This window comes from Ammodytes marinus (assembly GCF_949987685.1).
Source record: "Ammodytes marinus genome assembly, chromosome: 9".
Classification (NCBI taxonomy): domain Eukaryota; kingdom Metazoa; phylum Chordata; class Actinopteri; order Uranoscopiformes; family Ammodytidae; genus Ammodytes; species Ammodytes marinus.
Window position 1 is genome coordinate 13224670 of NC_137213.1, and position 18456 is coordinate 13243125.

At 43.7% G+C, this 18456-nt stretch overlaps 2 protein-coding genes across 3 annotated transcripts in view; one reads left to right on the plus strand and one right to left on the minus strand.

Moving 5' to 3' along the window:
* LOC307255548 (CCN family member 1-like) lies at nt 1-13948 on the minus strand. Of its 2 annotated transcripts, none has more exons than XM_080034238.1 (5): nt 13853-13948; nt 1657-1870; nt 1215-1553; nt 848-1053; nt 1-730 (listed from the first exon to the last, which is right to left on the minus strand). In XM_080034238.1, the coding sequence occupies exons 2-5, from the start codon at nt 1736-1738 to the stop codon at nt 428-430; spliced, it is 930 nt and encodes a 309-aa protein (XP_079890364.1). In that variant the 5' UTR covers nt 1739-1870; nt 13853-13948; the 3' UTR covers nt 1-427. The 2 variants fall into 2 exon arrangements, with proteins under 2 accessions (XP_079890364.1, XP_079890363.1); XM_080034237.1 differs by lacking the exon at nt 13853-13948 and adding an exon at nt 1975-2067.
* LOC307255347 (uncharacterized protein) overlaps nt 13827-18456 on the plus strand; it is an 18670-nt gene continuing 14040 nt past the window's right edge. Inside the window, exons 1-3 of the mRNA XM_080034028.1 lie at nt 13827-14301; nt 15551-15839; nt 16294-16692. Of these exons, the coding sequence (XP_079890154.1) occupies nt 14251-14301; nt 15551-15839; nt 16294-16692 (739 nt within the window). The 5' untranslated portion in view covers nt 13827-14250. The remainder of the gene's footprint in view (nt 14302-15550; nt 15840-16293; nt 16693-18456) is intronic.

Genomic DNA, 18456 nt, shown 5'->3' on the forward strand with positions numbered 1-18456 from the left:
TTAGTGAAAAGAACAGGATGTCAAACCAATATTGTCGTACAACAACCCACGGTGAAGTATGAAATATTAATTATTATAAATTAAAATTCAAAAGAACAGTGAAATAACATCAACATGGTGACATGTGTGTATTGATTGATTTAGTAGCTGCCTTAGTTTTTGGGTCCTTCCCATGCTGTCGTATGACATGTCTTGTCAAGAGAGGCTTCGAGTGTGCATAAAATAAAAGAAGAGAACATATTAATTTAATAAGAAAAACAAGAATCTTCGCAATGTAAAAAAAAAATAACTGCTTCAAAAAGAAGCAAAACACAAAGGCTCCAATGTTATGAAGCAAAATCGTTTACAATTGAGTTCAAAGAGATTCCAAACTCAACAAATCAATCGACACTTTCAGGCCCCTCTTTTCCTCTCAAAACACACACCTTTATATTTTCCATTTGCGGATATCATTAGAAAGTCTGTGGCGTGCGGCCGCCTTGTCATTGCTGTCGCTGCATTTAAGATCACACTTGCAGGACTCGATCACCATCACCATCCTGTTAACGATCTCTTCATTCTCACACCGGAAGAGGACCGCTGTCGTCTGGGTTCTGTGTGGCCTGCAGCATCGCCCGTCAGCGCAGGATCCGCAGTACCTCGGCTGGAACTTTTTCCGGCTATGGCAGCCCGCGTAGGACACTTTAACTGGACGGCTTGCCTTCTCTGTGTGGTTACATTTCTGAGCTTTCTGTCGGAGGGAAGACGTGGAAAGAAAGCGTGTGTTAAATGTAAGCTATTGTGATGATCGTGTTCAATAAAAATGCTAAGAATCATCGTACAATTTAGAAAGAAGTGTGGAACGTACCTTGGATATGGTAGAGGTCATTTGGTTGCATGGGCGGACTTCACAGATCCGAGTCTCTTTCACCAGTTTGCACTGGGCGTTCCTGTTGGTTGCCCTAGACGATACTCCAGTGCCGCAGGTTTCGGAGCAGGGTGACCAAGCTGTGGTTTGAGACAGACACTTGACTCCTCTGGCCAACATCTGGCCCACTGGGTGACTCCTGAAATCTGCAAAGAGAAATCAGAAGAGTTCAGAAGAATATCAAGCAAATGTATGGATGACATCACTAGAACAATCAGGGCATCTCATGTACACAATGCTACGTTTGTAATCTAACACAGATTTTCTTTTATTTGACTTTCACAGTGTCAGGAGAAAACCTACTCACCATGCAGAGACTTTGATCCTCCTCTCCACACAGGAGCCAACTCATTCCTAATGGTAAGCTCGTCTTCAGACTGTCCGTCTTTGCTGTGCTTTTCTCTGTGTTTCTCTCTCTTCCTTGTCCCCTCTGGGCAGACCAGTTGCTCACAGCACCGCCCAGGCACCTTGACCCTCCTGGGCTTGGAGCAGCCTAATTTGTGCAGTGTGAGCTCGTGGGGGCAGAGAGACACGCACCCAACAGCACCGTCCATGCAAGTGCACTGGTGTTTGCAGTTCGGACGGAAGACTTCCCCATTCTGGTAAATCTTGGTGTTGTACTCGCACGTTCTTCCGTCAGATTTGGCTGATTTTCGAGAAAACAGAGGAAGGTGGTGAGGTTTGAAATGAGAAGTAAAAGTAGAGTAAATGCAAAAAGACAACATATAGGGAAAGAGCGGTCATTGTACCTCGACAGATGCCCTTAGCGGGGCCATATACCCCTCCAAAGTTGCACTCCAGTCCCTTGGTGTGGTCGCATGGCTGTGTCATGCTGCAGTCTTCAAAGAGTTGGCCAGCACACACTTTACAGCACCCACAGCCATCCAGCGTGAGACCCACTCCTGCTGCACATGTGGGGGTGTCGGTGGGACACCGGCAGTCCTTTGTGCACAAGGCTGACACCTGAGATTAAAACATGACATCAGACACTGTTCTAATCAAACGTTTGCCTCCAACAATGGACACATAACAAGCAGCCTATGAATGAACAGTGATCAGTTCCTTACCAGTGTAATGCGGAGGATCAAAACGACCAAGACTGTCCACATCTTAAGAGAAAACTGTAGCTATATCTTTCCTGAGTGAAAATGAAAAATCTCTCTATCTAACAACGGACCTTGCAGTGAGTTTGACGAGTGCTTGCTCTCCCTCTTTCGGAGTCCCCCATCTCCTTTTTATACGCTCGGGGCAGACCTGACGTATGCACGGGCTGAAGAAGTGTCCCGAAACTATGAGAGGAATGCTTCCAGTCGCGTCCTTCCCATAAGCCCCTTAAGAAGCTCCCCTCCCTCCTATCATTTTCCTCTCACTCAGTAGAGCCAAGAACCACCCAGTCCAACTATACTTTCATTCTCTCAGGGCTTTTCTCTTCAATTTAAATGGGTCATGATTAGGGTTACAAAGGGGTGGAAAGTTTCCGGTAAATTACCGGAAAGTTTCCAGAAACTTTCCACGGGAACTTTCGCTCGGGAATTTTGGGAATATTCAAAATTGGAAATTATAGGAATTAACAAAATGGCGGTAATTTAAATAATTTTTTTTCATAACCAACCATAAATCTAAACTTTTAAACACTATGTTTGGTCATAGGCAGACATCCATGCAAAATAATACAATCAAAAAACATTACATCTGAACAGATTTATTTGTAAGAAGAACTTTATCAAGTTGATTATTTTATGAACAATCAATAATTTCACTGAACAACAAAAAGATGAATGTTGAGTAAATTATTACTCATCTGTCTGACCCCACCCATTCAATAAATACAGTCAAATGTCCCCCCACCATGTGATGGCGGAATGCACAGAGCATGTAGGGGACGTGGCCTCGGTACCCCTGCAGTAGGATGTGTGCTATGTGCAATTTGCCAAGTGTACTTGCATAAAATCTGGTTGTTTTAGTCAAGATTATGCTAAAATGTATTGTCCCCAACTATATTTAAAATCAAAGCTTAAGCCTCTGTAAACCTGGTCTAGTAAAAATCAATTTATGATATCAAGTTGGGTATCTCAATAAACTTAAAAAAAATCTGATTTGAAATTAAATGTTCATAAATATATTAAAACTTAGTTGAAAAAACTGCTTTTTACAGTCTAGAACGTTTGCCTGGACTGAAATAACATAGTTAGGAGAATTTAGTGCATTTGGGCTGCTTTAAATTTAGTAAATTCCCGTTTATTCCCATTAATTCCCAAAATTCCCGTTAATTCCCATAAATTCCTGTTAATTCCCATGGAAAGTTTCCAACTTTGAAAATTCCCGGAATTTTGCAACCCTAGTCATGATCAATGTTATAACCGTTTTGTGATTATGAAGTGGAGCCACGTAACAAGTAATTCAGAGGTAAACAACGACTCCTGAAAATGTAACTATAATGAAACATTAATAGAATGTTGAAGAGGGTATAATGGCGTAATTGCAGATTGTTGGATGTGAGTTGAATTATATTCAGACAATGCAATACATTGTTTGCTGTTAAACACATTATGCATTATATTGCTCCTACTTCTTAAAATATGGATTCTACTATTTCTTTCAAATCTATTTTTAAGGCTTAATACCTCTGCATGCATGCATCCAACACGACATTAAAAACATTACATTTGTCTTATTCTCTTAAATATGTATTTATTGATAGGCCTACAAATGTTTTTATGCCACCTTCTTGTCCAGGCCTTTCTTCAACTATGTGAGTGAGACTTTACTTGGTTGAATAAAGACAAAATAAAAAGAGAATGACATTTGAACATAGTTATGTAAAGTGCAAAAAATAGAAAAAGAAAAAGAGGGACATTTATATCTAATTGGTTACCTAAAGTATTTCATCTTCAGCCCCTGTGCAGGTGAGAGCAGCGCTGCGAGGGATTCAACATCGGGGCACCACAAGTTCTGACATATAAATATTGAAGGAAGGCTACATAGTTCTATGACCAAACAAATGTATATCTCGGATGAAGCAGTGTTTAGTCTGTGATCAGGTCTTGTACTTTTCTCGCGGTAAAGGTCACAGATGGAACTCGTGTCAATCACCTCTAAGGGTGTGGATGGATTAGAGTTTGTTTGACTTCAATATTTCACTAAACGGGGACGAGAGCCTCCTGGAATGCTTGAACCCTAGGAACCCTTTGTGGGCTTTGAATGGGAACGTCCAGAATATGGGAACACAAAAAAAAGGAGGGAAGGGAAAAAGAAGAAAGCAGACAAACTTGAGCAATGCCTGAAGCAACATTCCACTCTGGATGAACACTGGAGGTTTCTTTGAAATAGCTGCCAGGATATAAAAAAAATTGCATCCTCTTCTATCCACATCAAAGAACAATGCAAGTTAGCGGGGACAAACATTTCCTTTATTATAACCTGTGAGAACAAGAGGCTGAGCAGGCCAGACAGGCCTTCTTATCTAACTGAGGTTACGAGGGCCATCTTGACTCAGTGCCAGCTCAGGCAGATGAAGAGCGAACATGCGTGAGCTTGGTGGTGGCGTTCACCAATGCCTGGAAATTGCTGCTGACTGTTGTGGTTTGGAGTGGAAACTTTTTTTTTCCCCCCTCCAAAGCTGTAATATAAAGAATTTGCAGAACCATGTTAGGTAAGAGGAACACCTACTGTATAACAGGCAGCTGGAGAACTTGGAAAGGATCCCAGTGGGATGTTAAACTGACACTCAGTATTTGGCTGCTTTACACCCAACATGCCGCTTTTCTGTTCCTGAAAACACCCACCACGTCCCTCCCACAGAGCAGCATGCCTATCAGGAAATGCTATGAAATTTTATATCAATCAATATGTATGAAAAGTCTATATAATTTCCAAAGAGGAATTCTCATTTTCTCTTGACTCTTTCTTAAAGTCGTAGGGACGGGGTGAGTGGGTTAAGACTTGGTGTCATGCTGGAGGTAGTGTCGCAAAGCCAGACCAAACTACAGCAAGTAGTATGATGCTGGAGGAACTTTAGCAAGATTCAATATTCATAATTGTTTATTTGACTATTATTTTAACTTTTCAAACGATTTTTTGTTCACACACAAACTAAAAACATTTTTACAAACAATGGTCTTTGAAGTGAAAGTTGTTGGGAAGCTCAACTCTTGCCTACTGGATCTTCAATATTAGTCTGGAGCTCACACTAGAGTGACAATACATATTAAACTATGTAGATGGGGAAAATAGGACCATGGGAACATTGGTATTAGCCTGGGGTAAAGCTAAGCTTGCCAACTCTCTGTTAGCTCAATCACTCATGGGCAAAAGGTTAAAGTATTCAAGAGACCTGTTGTACCATCCCCCATCTGCAAACCATTCCTCTTTTGTGGAGCATTTAATTCTCCATTAGAGGAGGATAAACGGGTAAGCTAATAAGCCATGTCTCCATTTTGGACAACAACTCTCTGTTCCCCCAGACAGACATTGTACCTGGCCGATGTTTTGCTAAGAAATAGTTACACCATGTATGCTAACTCACCCATACAACCACAATGTTGTTTTTACATTTCTGTTGGTGCATGGATTAAACAAAGAAAGATACATCATGTTACCTTGTGGTCTTCAGAGGTTTCAGTGACAGTAGCCTAAGTATTTGAACTTTGGACGGAGCCAGGCTAGCTTTGTCCCCCTGCCTCCACTCTTTATGCTAAGCTAAGCTAAAGATCTCCTGACTCAATCTCCATACTCAAAGCAAAGACATAACAGTTGTAATTTTTATCATCTAACTCAAAAGCAAAAATGAATGGATGATAGCCTAATTTATTTCATCTTTCTACCAAGTTGCTCTGGTCCTCCATAGCGAGATATAGAGCTGTAATTGACCTCACCAGTGCAACTACACCAGTGTAGAACCGCAATAGGGTCTGGGACAGGCGCGTTTTGGCTATGTTAGAGGGTCATTCAATGTAGGCTACGAAAAACAAGTATATCAATATTATGTAATATGAAATTATATGATTGCAAATGCAGTTCATTGCATCATCCTTCTATAAATGAGTAATGTTTAAGGGTATCATTCAGTAAACTGGGTTCAACATGATTTCCATGCTACTGCTCGCTGATGTTAAACGTGAATGATGTGAATCATCGTGAAGCTTTTACTGAAGAAAAGAAAAGTGAGCATGTATTGCCAGTTAGAATCTAATTGGTGTACAGTTTGACCTTTGGAACACACCTGACAATTAAAGGTCATCTCTCTGCAGCAAATTGTAGATATTGCTTGGGTGCAACAGCGGTCACATAGCTATTAAAGTCTGCCCCCCCGGCCCGGACAAACCATCAGGTGAGCAACAGCAGGCTGTGGCCTGGTTTACAGTAAGCTAGCTGACTGTTTGGTGATTTCCAGCAATACAGTACAAATCACATCGCAGAACATGACAAAACAAGCCTGACAACAATCTCCTAACAGCTGTCCTCAAATGGTTAAATTGCACAATTAAAGGGCATGTGTTTTGCTTTTTTTCTATTGATTACATTTTTATTGGAGTGTATTTGTGGTTGTAGTGTATTTCGTTATGACACATTCTAAGATTACTGATAAATCAGGAGATTGTTTAATTAACTATAAGGGGAGCCTGGAGCAGCTCTCGTGGGTATATGTGTGTGCAGAGTGGATTGCTTAAGTTGAGGAAGCAAGCAGGCTGATCTGTAGATCATTTAAATTGCACACAAAGGGAGACTCGGAGATGATCTTCTGTTGGGGCAATTTAGGACAGTCTGGTTTGGGTTTACATGTCTCTGGGAAAGGGTGAAGGTCTAATAGCTAATTTATTGGCTAAAGGGATTGTCCTAAAGTTACTGAATCAGACTTCCTGGCCCCAAATGGCATATCGCCTTCAGGTGATGATTACCCCAGATGTCCTCTGAAACCGTAGGTCAGAGTTAGTTAGGGTCCACCAATCAGGTGGAGCTTACGGACCTAAGGACCAATCAGCTCACTTAGATTTGCAGGTTAAAGGCCACCACAATTCAGGAAGAGACAGGTCTTTTAGGCCCTGTTCTCACGATGAAAACGTGACAGTTTTCCCGTTTTAGTTTTTTTTTAAAACCCCGTTCAGACACAATTTATCTGTCATCTTCACCCGTACACATGTTTTCAGAGGAAACGGGACGAAATCGATGTAGTAAGCATGCCAGGCCAGCAGTTGGCGGTACAAGGTAGTAGTAAATAGCATTTCCGGTGCATCCGGTGTCGGCTGTAAGAATTGAATAAAAAGGCGCGCCTGCGCAAGAACGATTCTATTTCTCAGCTCTGTTCACAGCATTGGTGCAGCAATTCCATATTTTGTTGTAGGAGCGATTGTAGGAGCGATTGTCGTTGTAGGCACGATAACAAACTCATCAGCAACAGCACAGCGAATACAGCTCGGTGATCCGCCATTGTTGTTGTTGTTTTCCAACTGGCGCACATGGACCTACAAAGACGGCGCATGCCCATTTATCTCCAAACGCAATGCGCATGTGTGAGGGTGGAGCCGTGGCGTCAGCGTTACCCGGGGAAAATGGTTTCGGTGTTTACAAGAAACCAAAACCATTGTGTTTTCCAAAAAATCCTCCCTGGGAGGTGATCTCAAAAACTTGCGGTTTCATGCCTGCGTTTGCTGTTTTCATGTACATGATATAGTGCAACCGCGGGAATTTTTCTGCGTTTGCACCGTTTCGTGTTGCCGTGAGAACAGGGCCTTAGTATACAGGAACTCTTCATAGGTTTTTTAGCTTATGTAACAGGATCAATGATATACTGTGCAGGTTTTATAGACGGAGACACTCGTGTGGCTGGTCTAGTCTTGGGTACTTTATTACATGCTTGTTCACGTTACAGGTGTTCACCCCTAAACCTTCCCCAACCTCCTTACAGGTTCCTACGCATATCACTACATCTCCCCCTTTTAGTGAAGTACCAGCATTTCTTTTGTTTTCTTTGAGTATTAATAATTAACAATAAACATACTCTTCATTAACAATAAACATACTCTCCGGTATAACATTTATCTTCGACACTATAAACCTGAGACAAACCCACTTGTGTGACGTGTTATATCTTTTAACCAAAACCCAGAACACAGAACATATAATTATAATCATTCTGTCTAGGGGTCAGGGTGGACTACCTGATACCCCGGAGCCGTGCAGGGATTATTCTGCCCTGTGTAACCACGCTCTCTAACTGTATACGACTGGTGATTACAAGTCCATTCTAGTTGGGTTTCTTATGACCCGCCCTGATCTTGTCACGGTAGGAGTCTCTGGAACGACCCTGATGTGGAGTCTGTTTCTTCGTAGACTTCCAGAGGGTAGGTCAACGTTGTAAGACCTTGGTGTTGGAGCTGGGCCACTGACAGTTCCAGACTGGCTTGTGTTTTTCACCCAGACTCTTTGTCCTGGTCTGAGGTCTTGTCTTTCTTTTGTACAGTGTCTTTTATTGAACCAAAAGGCTTGTTTCTCCTTCATGTCTTGATCCTTCTTTTTGAAAGCCTGGAGGTCAGGCCACTTAGGCTGTAGTTTGTCCTGGCTGATAGGCAAAGGTGTTCTGATATGCCGACCCATCAACAGCTGTGCTGGGGATGATCCATGTGACAATGGGGTAGCCCTGTAAGCCATGAGGGCCTTGTGTGGATCCTCTCCCTTCCCTAGGAGAGATTTCACCGTCCGCACAGCTCTTTCAGCTTCCCCGTTGCTCTGCGGATAACGGGGGCTGCTGGTCACATGGCTGAAGTCATATTCTTTGGCGAAGTCCGTGAACTCAGTTGCTGAGAATTGGGGCCCGTTGTCTGTGACGACAGTCTCCGGGACTCCATGGCGTGCGAATATGGCCTTCAACTTCTCCTTTACATGGCCTGTGGTGGTGGAGGTGAGGTTGGCTACTTCAATGTAGCGTGAGAAATAGTCAATTACCACAAGGTACATTGGGCTCTTCCACTGAAAAAGATCTGCTGCAACGCGCTGCCATGGTCTAGCAGGTAATGGCGTCGTCAGCAGTGGTTCTGGTGCGTTGTGAACTTCTTTTGCACAGATCACACAGTTTTCCACTTTCTGCTTTATGTGTTTTGTCAGACCTGGCCACCATACAGACTGCTGTGCTCTTGCGATGCATTTTGTCATGCCCTGGTGACCTTCATGAATTTTGTCAAGCATCTCCTCTTGCATAGTAACTGGGATGACGAGTCTTTCGCCCTTCATTAGCAGTCCTTCTGCTACTAGCAGATCCTGGCGATACTGCCAGTACTGTTGAAGTTCTGGTGGGAGAGCCTTTCTGTTTGGCCATCCTGTCTGCACCATATTTTTGAGTCTTTTGCAGACATCATCTGTGTCTTGTGTGGCTCTGATCTGAACCAGTCTCCCCTCTGATGCAGGTAAGTGTTCCACTATGTTGTTGATGTACAACCTGACATCTGTCTCCAGCTGCTTTTCCTCCTCCGTAGGCGCGGTTTGGATTGGAGCCCTGGAAAGTGCGTCTGCTGTGACAAGATTTTTCCCCGGCACGTGTTCAATTCTGTATGTGAAGCGGAGTAGTCGCAGTCTGAATCTCAGAACGCTTGGGGGCAAATCATCAAGGCCTCTGCTGCTCAGTAGAGAGATGAGGGGTTTGTGGTCCGTCTGTATGAGAAAGTCCATCCCCACTAGATAAGACTGAAAGCGCTCACACGCCCATGTCAACGCCAGCGCCTCTTTTTCAATCTGGGCGTATCTCCGCTCTGCCTCTGTCATGCTGCGTGAGATGAAGGCAACTGGACGCCAGTCCCCTGACGGTTGCTTCTGAGACAGAACCCCTCCGAGCCCAAATGAGGAAGCATCTGCTGCAACTTTTGTGTCTCTGTTCGGGCAGTACTGTGCCAGGACAGCGGGTGAGCTCAGTTCTCGACGCAGCTCCTCGAATGCCCGCTGCTGCACGCTCCCCCAGGCCCAGTCATTGTCTGCCTTCAGCAGGTCTCTTATTGGCTGTGTGAGCTCAGCGATACGTGGTGAAAACTTCCCCACATAGTTAACCATGCCCAAAAATCTCCTGACGTCAGCAACATCTTTAGGTGTGGGCATTTCCGTAATTGCCTTGATTTTACCTGGGTCTGCTTCAATGCTCTGTGCGCTGATGACGTGACCCAGGAAAGTGACCCGATCCACAGCAAACTTGCATTTGTCGTTGTTGAGTGTCAACCCCTCCTTTTGGAGTCGCCTCAACACTTGGTGCAGCCTGTGGTCGTGTTGTTCTCGAGACGTCCCAAAGACAAGAATGTCATCTGCATGACAGACGGTCCCTTCCAGTCCTGCCAGCATCTGTGTCAGCCGCTTTTGGAAGTGCTCCGGTGCCGATGAGATTCCAAATGGCAATCTGTGGAAACAGTATCTTCCAAAAGGTGTGATGAATGTGGTCAGCGCAGCTGAGTCTGGGTGCAGGGGCACCTGCCAGAATCCTGCAGTAGCATCGAGTTTTGTGAACACTGTTGCACCTGAAAGCTTCGCCAAGGTTTCATCAACAGCAGGCAGGATGAGTCTCTCACGGCAGATGTACTCATTTAGGTGGGTTAGATCAACACAGATTCTGATTTTTTCGTTGGGCTTTGGTGCCACCACTATCCCTGCGCACCAGTCTGTGGGCTCGTCGATGGGTGCAATTACTCCCATTTTCTCCATTCTTTGGAGTTCCTCTTTAACTTTGTCCACCAACGGTAGTGGTACCCGACGTGGCAGTGACAAAGCATAAGGCTTGGCGTCCTCCTTCAGCTTAATTTTGTACTCCCCTTGCAGGCGTCCCAAGCCTGTAAAAACGTTGGGGTACTGGCTCTTGAAGTCTGCTGACAGCTCCTGAACGCAGTCAACTGGTCGCAGTAACTGCAGTGCTTTGATTGCTGGAAGGCCAAGCAGAGGTGTGGCCAACCTGTCTATTACATAAACAGGTTGAGTTGTGGTCCGGTCTTTGAATGTTATTGTGCCATTAAACTGACCTCTCACTTTAAGTGGGTTGTTGCTAGGTCCACATAGTGGCATCGCCGCTCTTGTTAGTATGCCATGCTGTTTTTCTGAGTAAACTGTAGGTGAAATGGCTGTCACCTCCGCACCAGTGTCCAGCTTAAAGGTGGTTTGTTGCCCATTTAACATCAGCGTCTTTTTCCATGATTGCTGCTCACCTGCCGACACTGCTCCCAGGAAAACAGCTTCCACATCTGGCTCATGAACTGCATCCACTCTGCCTGATCTGCATACAACTGCATAATGGCCTTTTCTTATGGCATTTTCTGCACTCTGCCTCCCGTGCAGCACAGTTATTGAGGGAAGGTGTAGGTGTTTTTCCACACCAGCCACAGCTCTTCTCTCCTTTTTGAAACTCCTTTTGAGTCTTGCTGTATGTGCTTTTTCCTGTCTGACTTTGTCTGTGAAACTTTGATTTGAATTTCACCATGTCAACGTTTGCTTCTCTCTGGTCATTGTTGGTTGTATCACGTACCGTTGGTTGCTGTTTTTTTATTTCTTCATGTTGTCTGATTTTTAGGACAGTTTTTGTCAGTGTTAGTTCACTGTCCATCTGCAGCTTCTCTGACAGTCCATTGTGTCTCAAGCCTACCACTAATCTGTCCCGAATCATTTCTTCCTGTAGCGTGCCATATTGACAGTGTTCTGCTAGTTTATAAACTGCAGAGATGAAAGATTCAGCCGTTTCCCCCGGCTCTTGGCATCGTTTGTTAAACCGAGCCCGTTCGTATATCACATTGTGTTTGCAAATGAAGTATTTTTCAAAAGCATTTCTTACCACGATGTATTTCTTCTGGTCTGCTCCACTTAAACCCAGCGTGCACAAAATGTCATCTGCTTTCTCACCCATGGTGTAAACCAGTGAATTAACTTGATATTCTTCGTCCTTTTCATTCAGTCCTGCCGCGATCCGGAACCGTTCAAAACGCCGAATCCAGTTGGGCCAATTACCGAAGTCCGAGAAGTCAAAGTCATCCGGTGGGCTTATTGAGAACAGGGACTCCATGTTTCCGTTTGCAGGCTCGCACGACGCTGTCTCTCACCGTCTCGCTGGCTCTCCGCTCTGCTAGTTTCTAACTGCTAGCTTAGCCTAGCTTATCCCCGACGGCATTTACACTGCACAGAAGTCCGTTTTTATTTTCCAAACCATCTTTCAGGAACTCCGACGTCGCTTGTGACGGGATTCAGCACTTCTGACACCATGTAACAGGATCAATGATATACTGTGCAGGTTTTATAGACGGAGACACTCGTGTGGCTGGTCTAGTCTTGGGTACTTTATTACATGCTTGTTCACGTTACAGGTATTCACCCCTAAACCTTCCCCAACCTCCTTACAGGTTCCTACGCATATCACTACAGCTTATAGGAATTCTTCATAGCTTTTTGTTTTATGCATGTACCTCTATTAGTTTTTTGGCTACAAACACTTTAACTTTTTATTGGCTTCGTTTTGAATGCAGGATGAGTTTTGTTGTTTAAATAAAATAATTATTCCTGGGACCTCCTCATCTGCCTCAAACTGCGTCTTCTTAAGGCCAAGACACACCAGTCCGACACGTTCCGACTACCCAAAAACTGGAGTCGCCGTTTCAGGAAGCTCCAGTCTTTCCGTCGCGGCCCAAAAACACACCGAGACGACTGCTTATTTTCCGTACGTCCCGCGCTTGTAATGTCTCCACAACAGCAGGCGGCGCTAATCTGTATTGTGGCCCGAAAAAATACGAAAGCCGGAAATGATGGGACAGCTCTCTAGAGCATAAACATAGATAGAAATACGTATTTATATTTATGGACCATAAGAGCACAATTTTTAGCAAAGAGTGTCGAGCATGGTGTCGAGCAGTCAACAAGGGTTGATGCATGTGAGTACTCGCAAAACGAAACGAACAAACACATAAAAACGATGGCTAGCTGTTGTTAGCTGTTTGTGCTACCCGCCTCACTTCCGGGCTTCACTGATTCGCTAGCCCTCCACCAATCAAATTGCTCCAAATGAAAGACGGTCGGCGGCCGACAGGCTCAAAACAAGCCCGACGACCTCTACGTCGGCCGACGTCACGGCACACACCAAACAGATTCGTCTTTTTTTTTTGACGACGGCGATTATCAGGCTGGTGTGTCCTGGCCTTTACATCAAACCTGCCACCAACACCGTTTCTCTGAATAAAGGCCGAGAGATACACACTGCATGGTTCTTCCCATGCTCTGCAGTTCACTGTGGAGTTATAAAGACACTTTTAAGTTCCTCTGCTTGGATTCACAATGTATCTGCTGAGACACAATGACAGTTAGCAGTTATTACTAATTGTGTAACTGCTGCTACTTTTCTATAATTTAAAGGTGATTCTGGAGAATGCTTGTTGTCAAAATCAGTGAATATCTCCTCACGACCGGACCGGTATGTAATCAGAGGGGGCCCATCGTAGCTTGCAAAATGCCCGTTTACAGAGCCTAGGTTTACTGGATTTCTTTTGAAGACAGTACGGACAGGAGGTATAGCTGATGGTGAGTAGATATTTGTTGATTTTGAAAAAAAGTGTTTTTGATAACAAGCATTCTCCAGAATTCCTGACTCCACTTTAAACAGATAGTAGACCTACATCTACGAGCCATTTATTAAGAGATTACTTCCAAGTCTAAAACAAAATACTCTAAAACATTTAATTTGTCTTTAAATTTGACAAGTCATAATGGATTTAAAATAGCAGTATATTCTGAAATATAAAGAATAGATAGGCTACATTTGTGTGTTATGTAAGTGGGCTAAGTTGAGGCACTCACTTCTGTCTTTAGAAGCAACAAGCACGACGAACTCTTTTTTTATGTAGAAAATAACCGTGTGGTAGTGTGAGGAGATGCAGCTGCGCCACCCAGTGGAGAAAATCTATACAGCACCTCACCTGAATACCAGAAACATTGAAAATCACTTACCAAGGATTAACGCGAGGAACATTGGACACCTGTAGTTAAGTCTGCTGTTGTTAAAGGCTTCCCGTATTCAATATAGACATTGTTTTACATTTGTCCCTCATTAAATCAGCTCTGGAGTTTGACAGTGTAGCAATGCGCGTTTTCTTCTCCTTTTCTCGTGTCGACGTAAACCTCGACTGAATCAGGAAGTCCGGGGATTATTGAGACAGAAACCTTGAATGGACAGTGGATTCGCCACCTTTTTAAACGATAAATAATGAGGTGTCACGTCGTTTAAATTAAGATATTAGTGTAGCCCATGTCATTTTGTTATAGCCTAACTATTTTACTAACTTATCTGAAGCCGTTTTGCGTTACCCGGAACACCTGGATTTTCACTTTTGCGGACCGTGCGAGGGATGGACGTTCCTCATCTGAATGAAGATGAAATGGCAGAGATTAAAAAAGACGTGAGTAGGCCTACAACTGTTCGATCATTCCATAAAAACTTGCTCCCAAAATAGAAAACCTCTCTCTGATAAGGTGAGGCATGTTGACAAACGGCACAGCGATACGTGTCTTATCGCTCTCTGCTCTATATTTGTACCTTTTGTTTAACGTAAAAGGCCTGTTAAAGGAGGAAATACTCCACCACTCCTTCTCTAAACCCACTGTGCTCACATCATGACATAACCCACACAACATGGAAGTTAAAGGTGCACTATGTAGCCTAACTTTGGGTGTGTCAGAGAAGTGAACATTGTCTGGCTATTTTCTCATAACTGAATAATCAAACTCTCCTCACAGGAAAATTGAATTCCTGGAACACTTTTGATTTAGACTGATAAAATGATTCAAGACTATGAATAGCGTAGAGAAAATATGTTTTGTACACCACCTGCAGGCTCTGCAAATGTAAATAAACCCCCCTTCCCCGAAACTGCATAGTGGGCCTTTAAAATACATTTGTATTGTTGTTATACTGCCTTTATATAAAGCTTTAACAGAAGCTAGTAACAGGAATTCATACTAGCCTATGTGCAATGGAGATCAGAACCAGACCAGGTTATAGCCTACTTAGTTTTGAGTGACACCCTGCAGAAAAAATTTACATTAGATGGCATCGAATAATCATGAAAATAAAATAAAACAGTGAGGCCTGGTGTAGAGACAATCATTCCCTCATGTTGTGGTGGCATGTCAAAATGATCTGTCCTGCAATGATGGACGGAGCTCTCTTTTCTTTCTCCCAGTAGTATTTACAGTGGTTCTTCAAGTGTGTCGATAAAATGTGGGTGTTTTTGGTCTCTCAAATTCTAAAAGCTTTATTGGCATGACTATTGTGGTCATCAAACCACAGTCTGTGGCTCAGGTGGTAGAGCGGGTCGACCAATGATCGAAGGGTTGGAGGTTCAATCCCCGCCCTGCCACTTGTGTCATGATTGTTGTGTCCTTGGGCAAGACACCTCACCCACCTTGCCTCGTGTGAATGTCGATAGTTAGTTTGCTATCGGTGTATGAATGTTTGTGTGAATGGTAACGTGTAAATGGGAACAGGTCTCCCTTGCAAAAGAGTCTCCGGTCTCAATGGGATTTACCTGTATAAATAAAGGGTAATATTACAATATTATCTCTCTCTCTCTCTCTCTCTCTCTCTCTCTCTCTCTCTCTCTCTCTCTCTCTCTCTCTCCTATGTGGCCCGCTTCCTATTTTTCTCAGGTGATGACCAGGCTGCGTCACTACCTCTGCGACAAGATCCGGGCCGAGCGTCACCTGGACTACCTGCGCTCGCGGCGGATCCTGACGAGGGACGACGCGGAGGAGATCAGCTGCCGGAGCACACAGACCAAGAGGACGGCCGTGCTGCTGGACATACTGGCCGAGAACCCGCGGGGCCTGGACGCACTCACCGACTCCATACGGGAACTGCGCTCGCAGAACTTCATCATCGCCAAGATCACGGACGAGGTGCAAAGGGCCAAAAACGAGAAGATCGAGGCTCTGAGAGGTTGGTATTAGTAGTAGTAATAGTAGTAGGAGGCCCAAGTCAGGATCTTCAAAATCTATTGTATGTTCTTTCTTGATGTTCAGGTTTTATTATCTGCATGTAAACGTTTTTGTCAATGATTTTACTCCTTTGTGATTTTTCTATAAGTTCTGTGCACCTTAACATCTATTGTGTGTCTGTCCGTCCTGGGAGACGGATCCCTGCCTCTGTCACTCTCCCTGAGCTTTCTCAAAAAAGAAATCACAAGGTTATTTGCTGTGAGTTTTTTCATCAGTGGAGTTTAGGGTCTAATACTGAGGGCAAAGAGGGTCATATGGTGTAGGGACTGTTGAAGGCCACTGAGGCAAATTGCTATTTGTGATATTGGGGGCTATAGGCCTAGAAATAAAAATGGATTTGATTTGATGTTTTCATTCAAACTTCCCTTTCCCCCTGTCTGTCACTCACTCCACAGCAGCTGCAGCCAGTTCCTCGTCCGAGAGCAAACCCAGCTCCACTAGCACCGCCGGTGACTTCTCCGGGACCTTCTCCAACAACTCCACCCTGCTCTTCCACCCGGACGGGGAGAGAAGCCCTGCCTCCTCGGACGTGGCCAGCTCTCTCAATCTGCAGTCGTTACAGAAAGGTGGGGGGGACCTGACATCTGTGGGGGCCTGTGTCAGCATGGGCGCGGTTTCCTCCTCCTCCAGCCTCCCTAAGCCCGGGGACCCCGGAGCTCCGCCTCTGCCCGATGATGTCATGCTGGGATCCCCATCCAACATGGACACCGGGGCCGCGGGCTGCACCAGCACCGGAGGGGACCCAAACTTCCAGCCGCTCCGGTCGCGCTCGCTTACTCCCACGACACATAGGAGCATCTTCTAAGGACAGTTCTCACGCAGTTAAAGGCCGAGTCAGCGATTCTGGAGAATGCTTGTTGTCAAAATCCCTTTTTTGTCAAAATGTGCCCTGCAATTGTGCCCTGCGAAAAAAAAGTCCAGTGGTAATACACAACCTAGGCTATGCTATGTAAGCGGGCATGTTGCTAGCTACAGTGGGCCCCTTTGTTTAAATACCCTTTGTTTACATACCAGTTTACAGAGCCTAAGCTGTATATTAACACCTGCTTTTTTTCCGCACACACACACACACACACAGTATGGACAGGTAGCAAATCGTGAGGAGATGATCACTGATTTTGATGAAATAGGTATTTGACAACAAGTGTTCTCCAGATTCGCTGACTTCACCTTTAAAATGGACAAACCAACAAACTCGACTCATAAACAAACACTCTCATGTTGCTGTAGGCCTGCCCTTTGATTAGGCAGTTAGTACATGAGATATAACTACTGTACACCAATCTGCTTTTTACCAGAGGAAAAGGGGGCAATGTGCCATATGGGCTGGGATACTATTTGAATGTCTTTGATACGGGTGCCAATTTAATTGCCTTAAAAAATAAATACTGTACAATACAAAATAATACTGTAAATTTTAGAATATATATATATTTATATATATATATTCTAAATATATATATATTTATATATACGCTTGCTTTTTTCCAAAACCTTAATTATATTAAACAAAAGAAGCCACTTTAAACGTTGTCTGAATATACAGAGGTGTACAAGAACTTTGCCAAAATAAAATACAGTTTCAAAGTGGCAAATTTAGGATTCATACGACAAACTGTCTGATCAAAAGGAAAGTAAGAATAAGCAAGCGTTCGATGGCAGCTTTCTGTGCTCATGCCTGAAACACATTTAGTCGTTTTGAGGTTGGAATCCAATATTTTTTTCCCACTCCTGTTCTTTTTTTATCCACGTTGTGATTTCCTGATAAACCGTAGCAACAGTTGAGGTGCCGCAAAAAAGTTATTATACACCGTAAGGACAACTTGTAGGCCTACATGTACTGTATGTGTGTCAGTATGCATTTGACCAGAGCGATGTAGCTCCCAACATTGACTTTCAGTTCATTCTGTGCAGCATTTAAAGTCGCAGAGAAAGCTGCTTTACATTTTTCGTCACTACAGAAGCATTATTTCCCCAAAAAAATGCTGTGAAATTCAAACTATGTCACGCTTATTACATTGCTTTCACTGTGTATAACAATCTATTGCATACTAAAGGTTTTCTGGATGAATTCAAGTTGTCTTTTCTTTCTTTAGTTGGTATTGTGTGGTGCTTTCAATACTAAATGGTGTCATTGAATTACTTGGATATGTTCAAGTGACATGGAGAAAATATTGTCCGATACTTTTATCTCTCTTGACATTGTTAGTGAAAGAGGTTGAATTCAAAGAGGTTTTGGTTCCAGATTGAAGACCCCTAAAAACATTATCGGTCTCTGTGTGTGCACAGATTCTGTAACTGAGGGGGGAGCCTTTGTGTGTTTTGTTTTGAAAAAATCTGGAAAAGCTTAAAAAGTGACGCAGCGGAGTGACAGTCATTGTGGTTGGAGGCTGGTGCATGTGGTGACTGCACCACCTGATCTTCACAGACAGTGGAAAAAAAGACCAGGGTATTTGAACAGTTGCTCTGTGGATCGCTGGTGTCGGCAGGTAATTCAATCATTTTTCGTTATTATTATTATTTTTTTTTAATTATTATTATGATCAATCTAGGTTTAT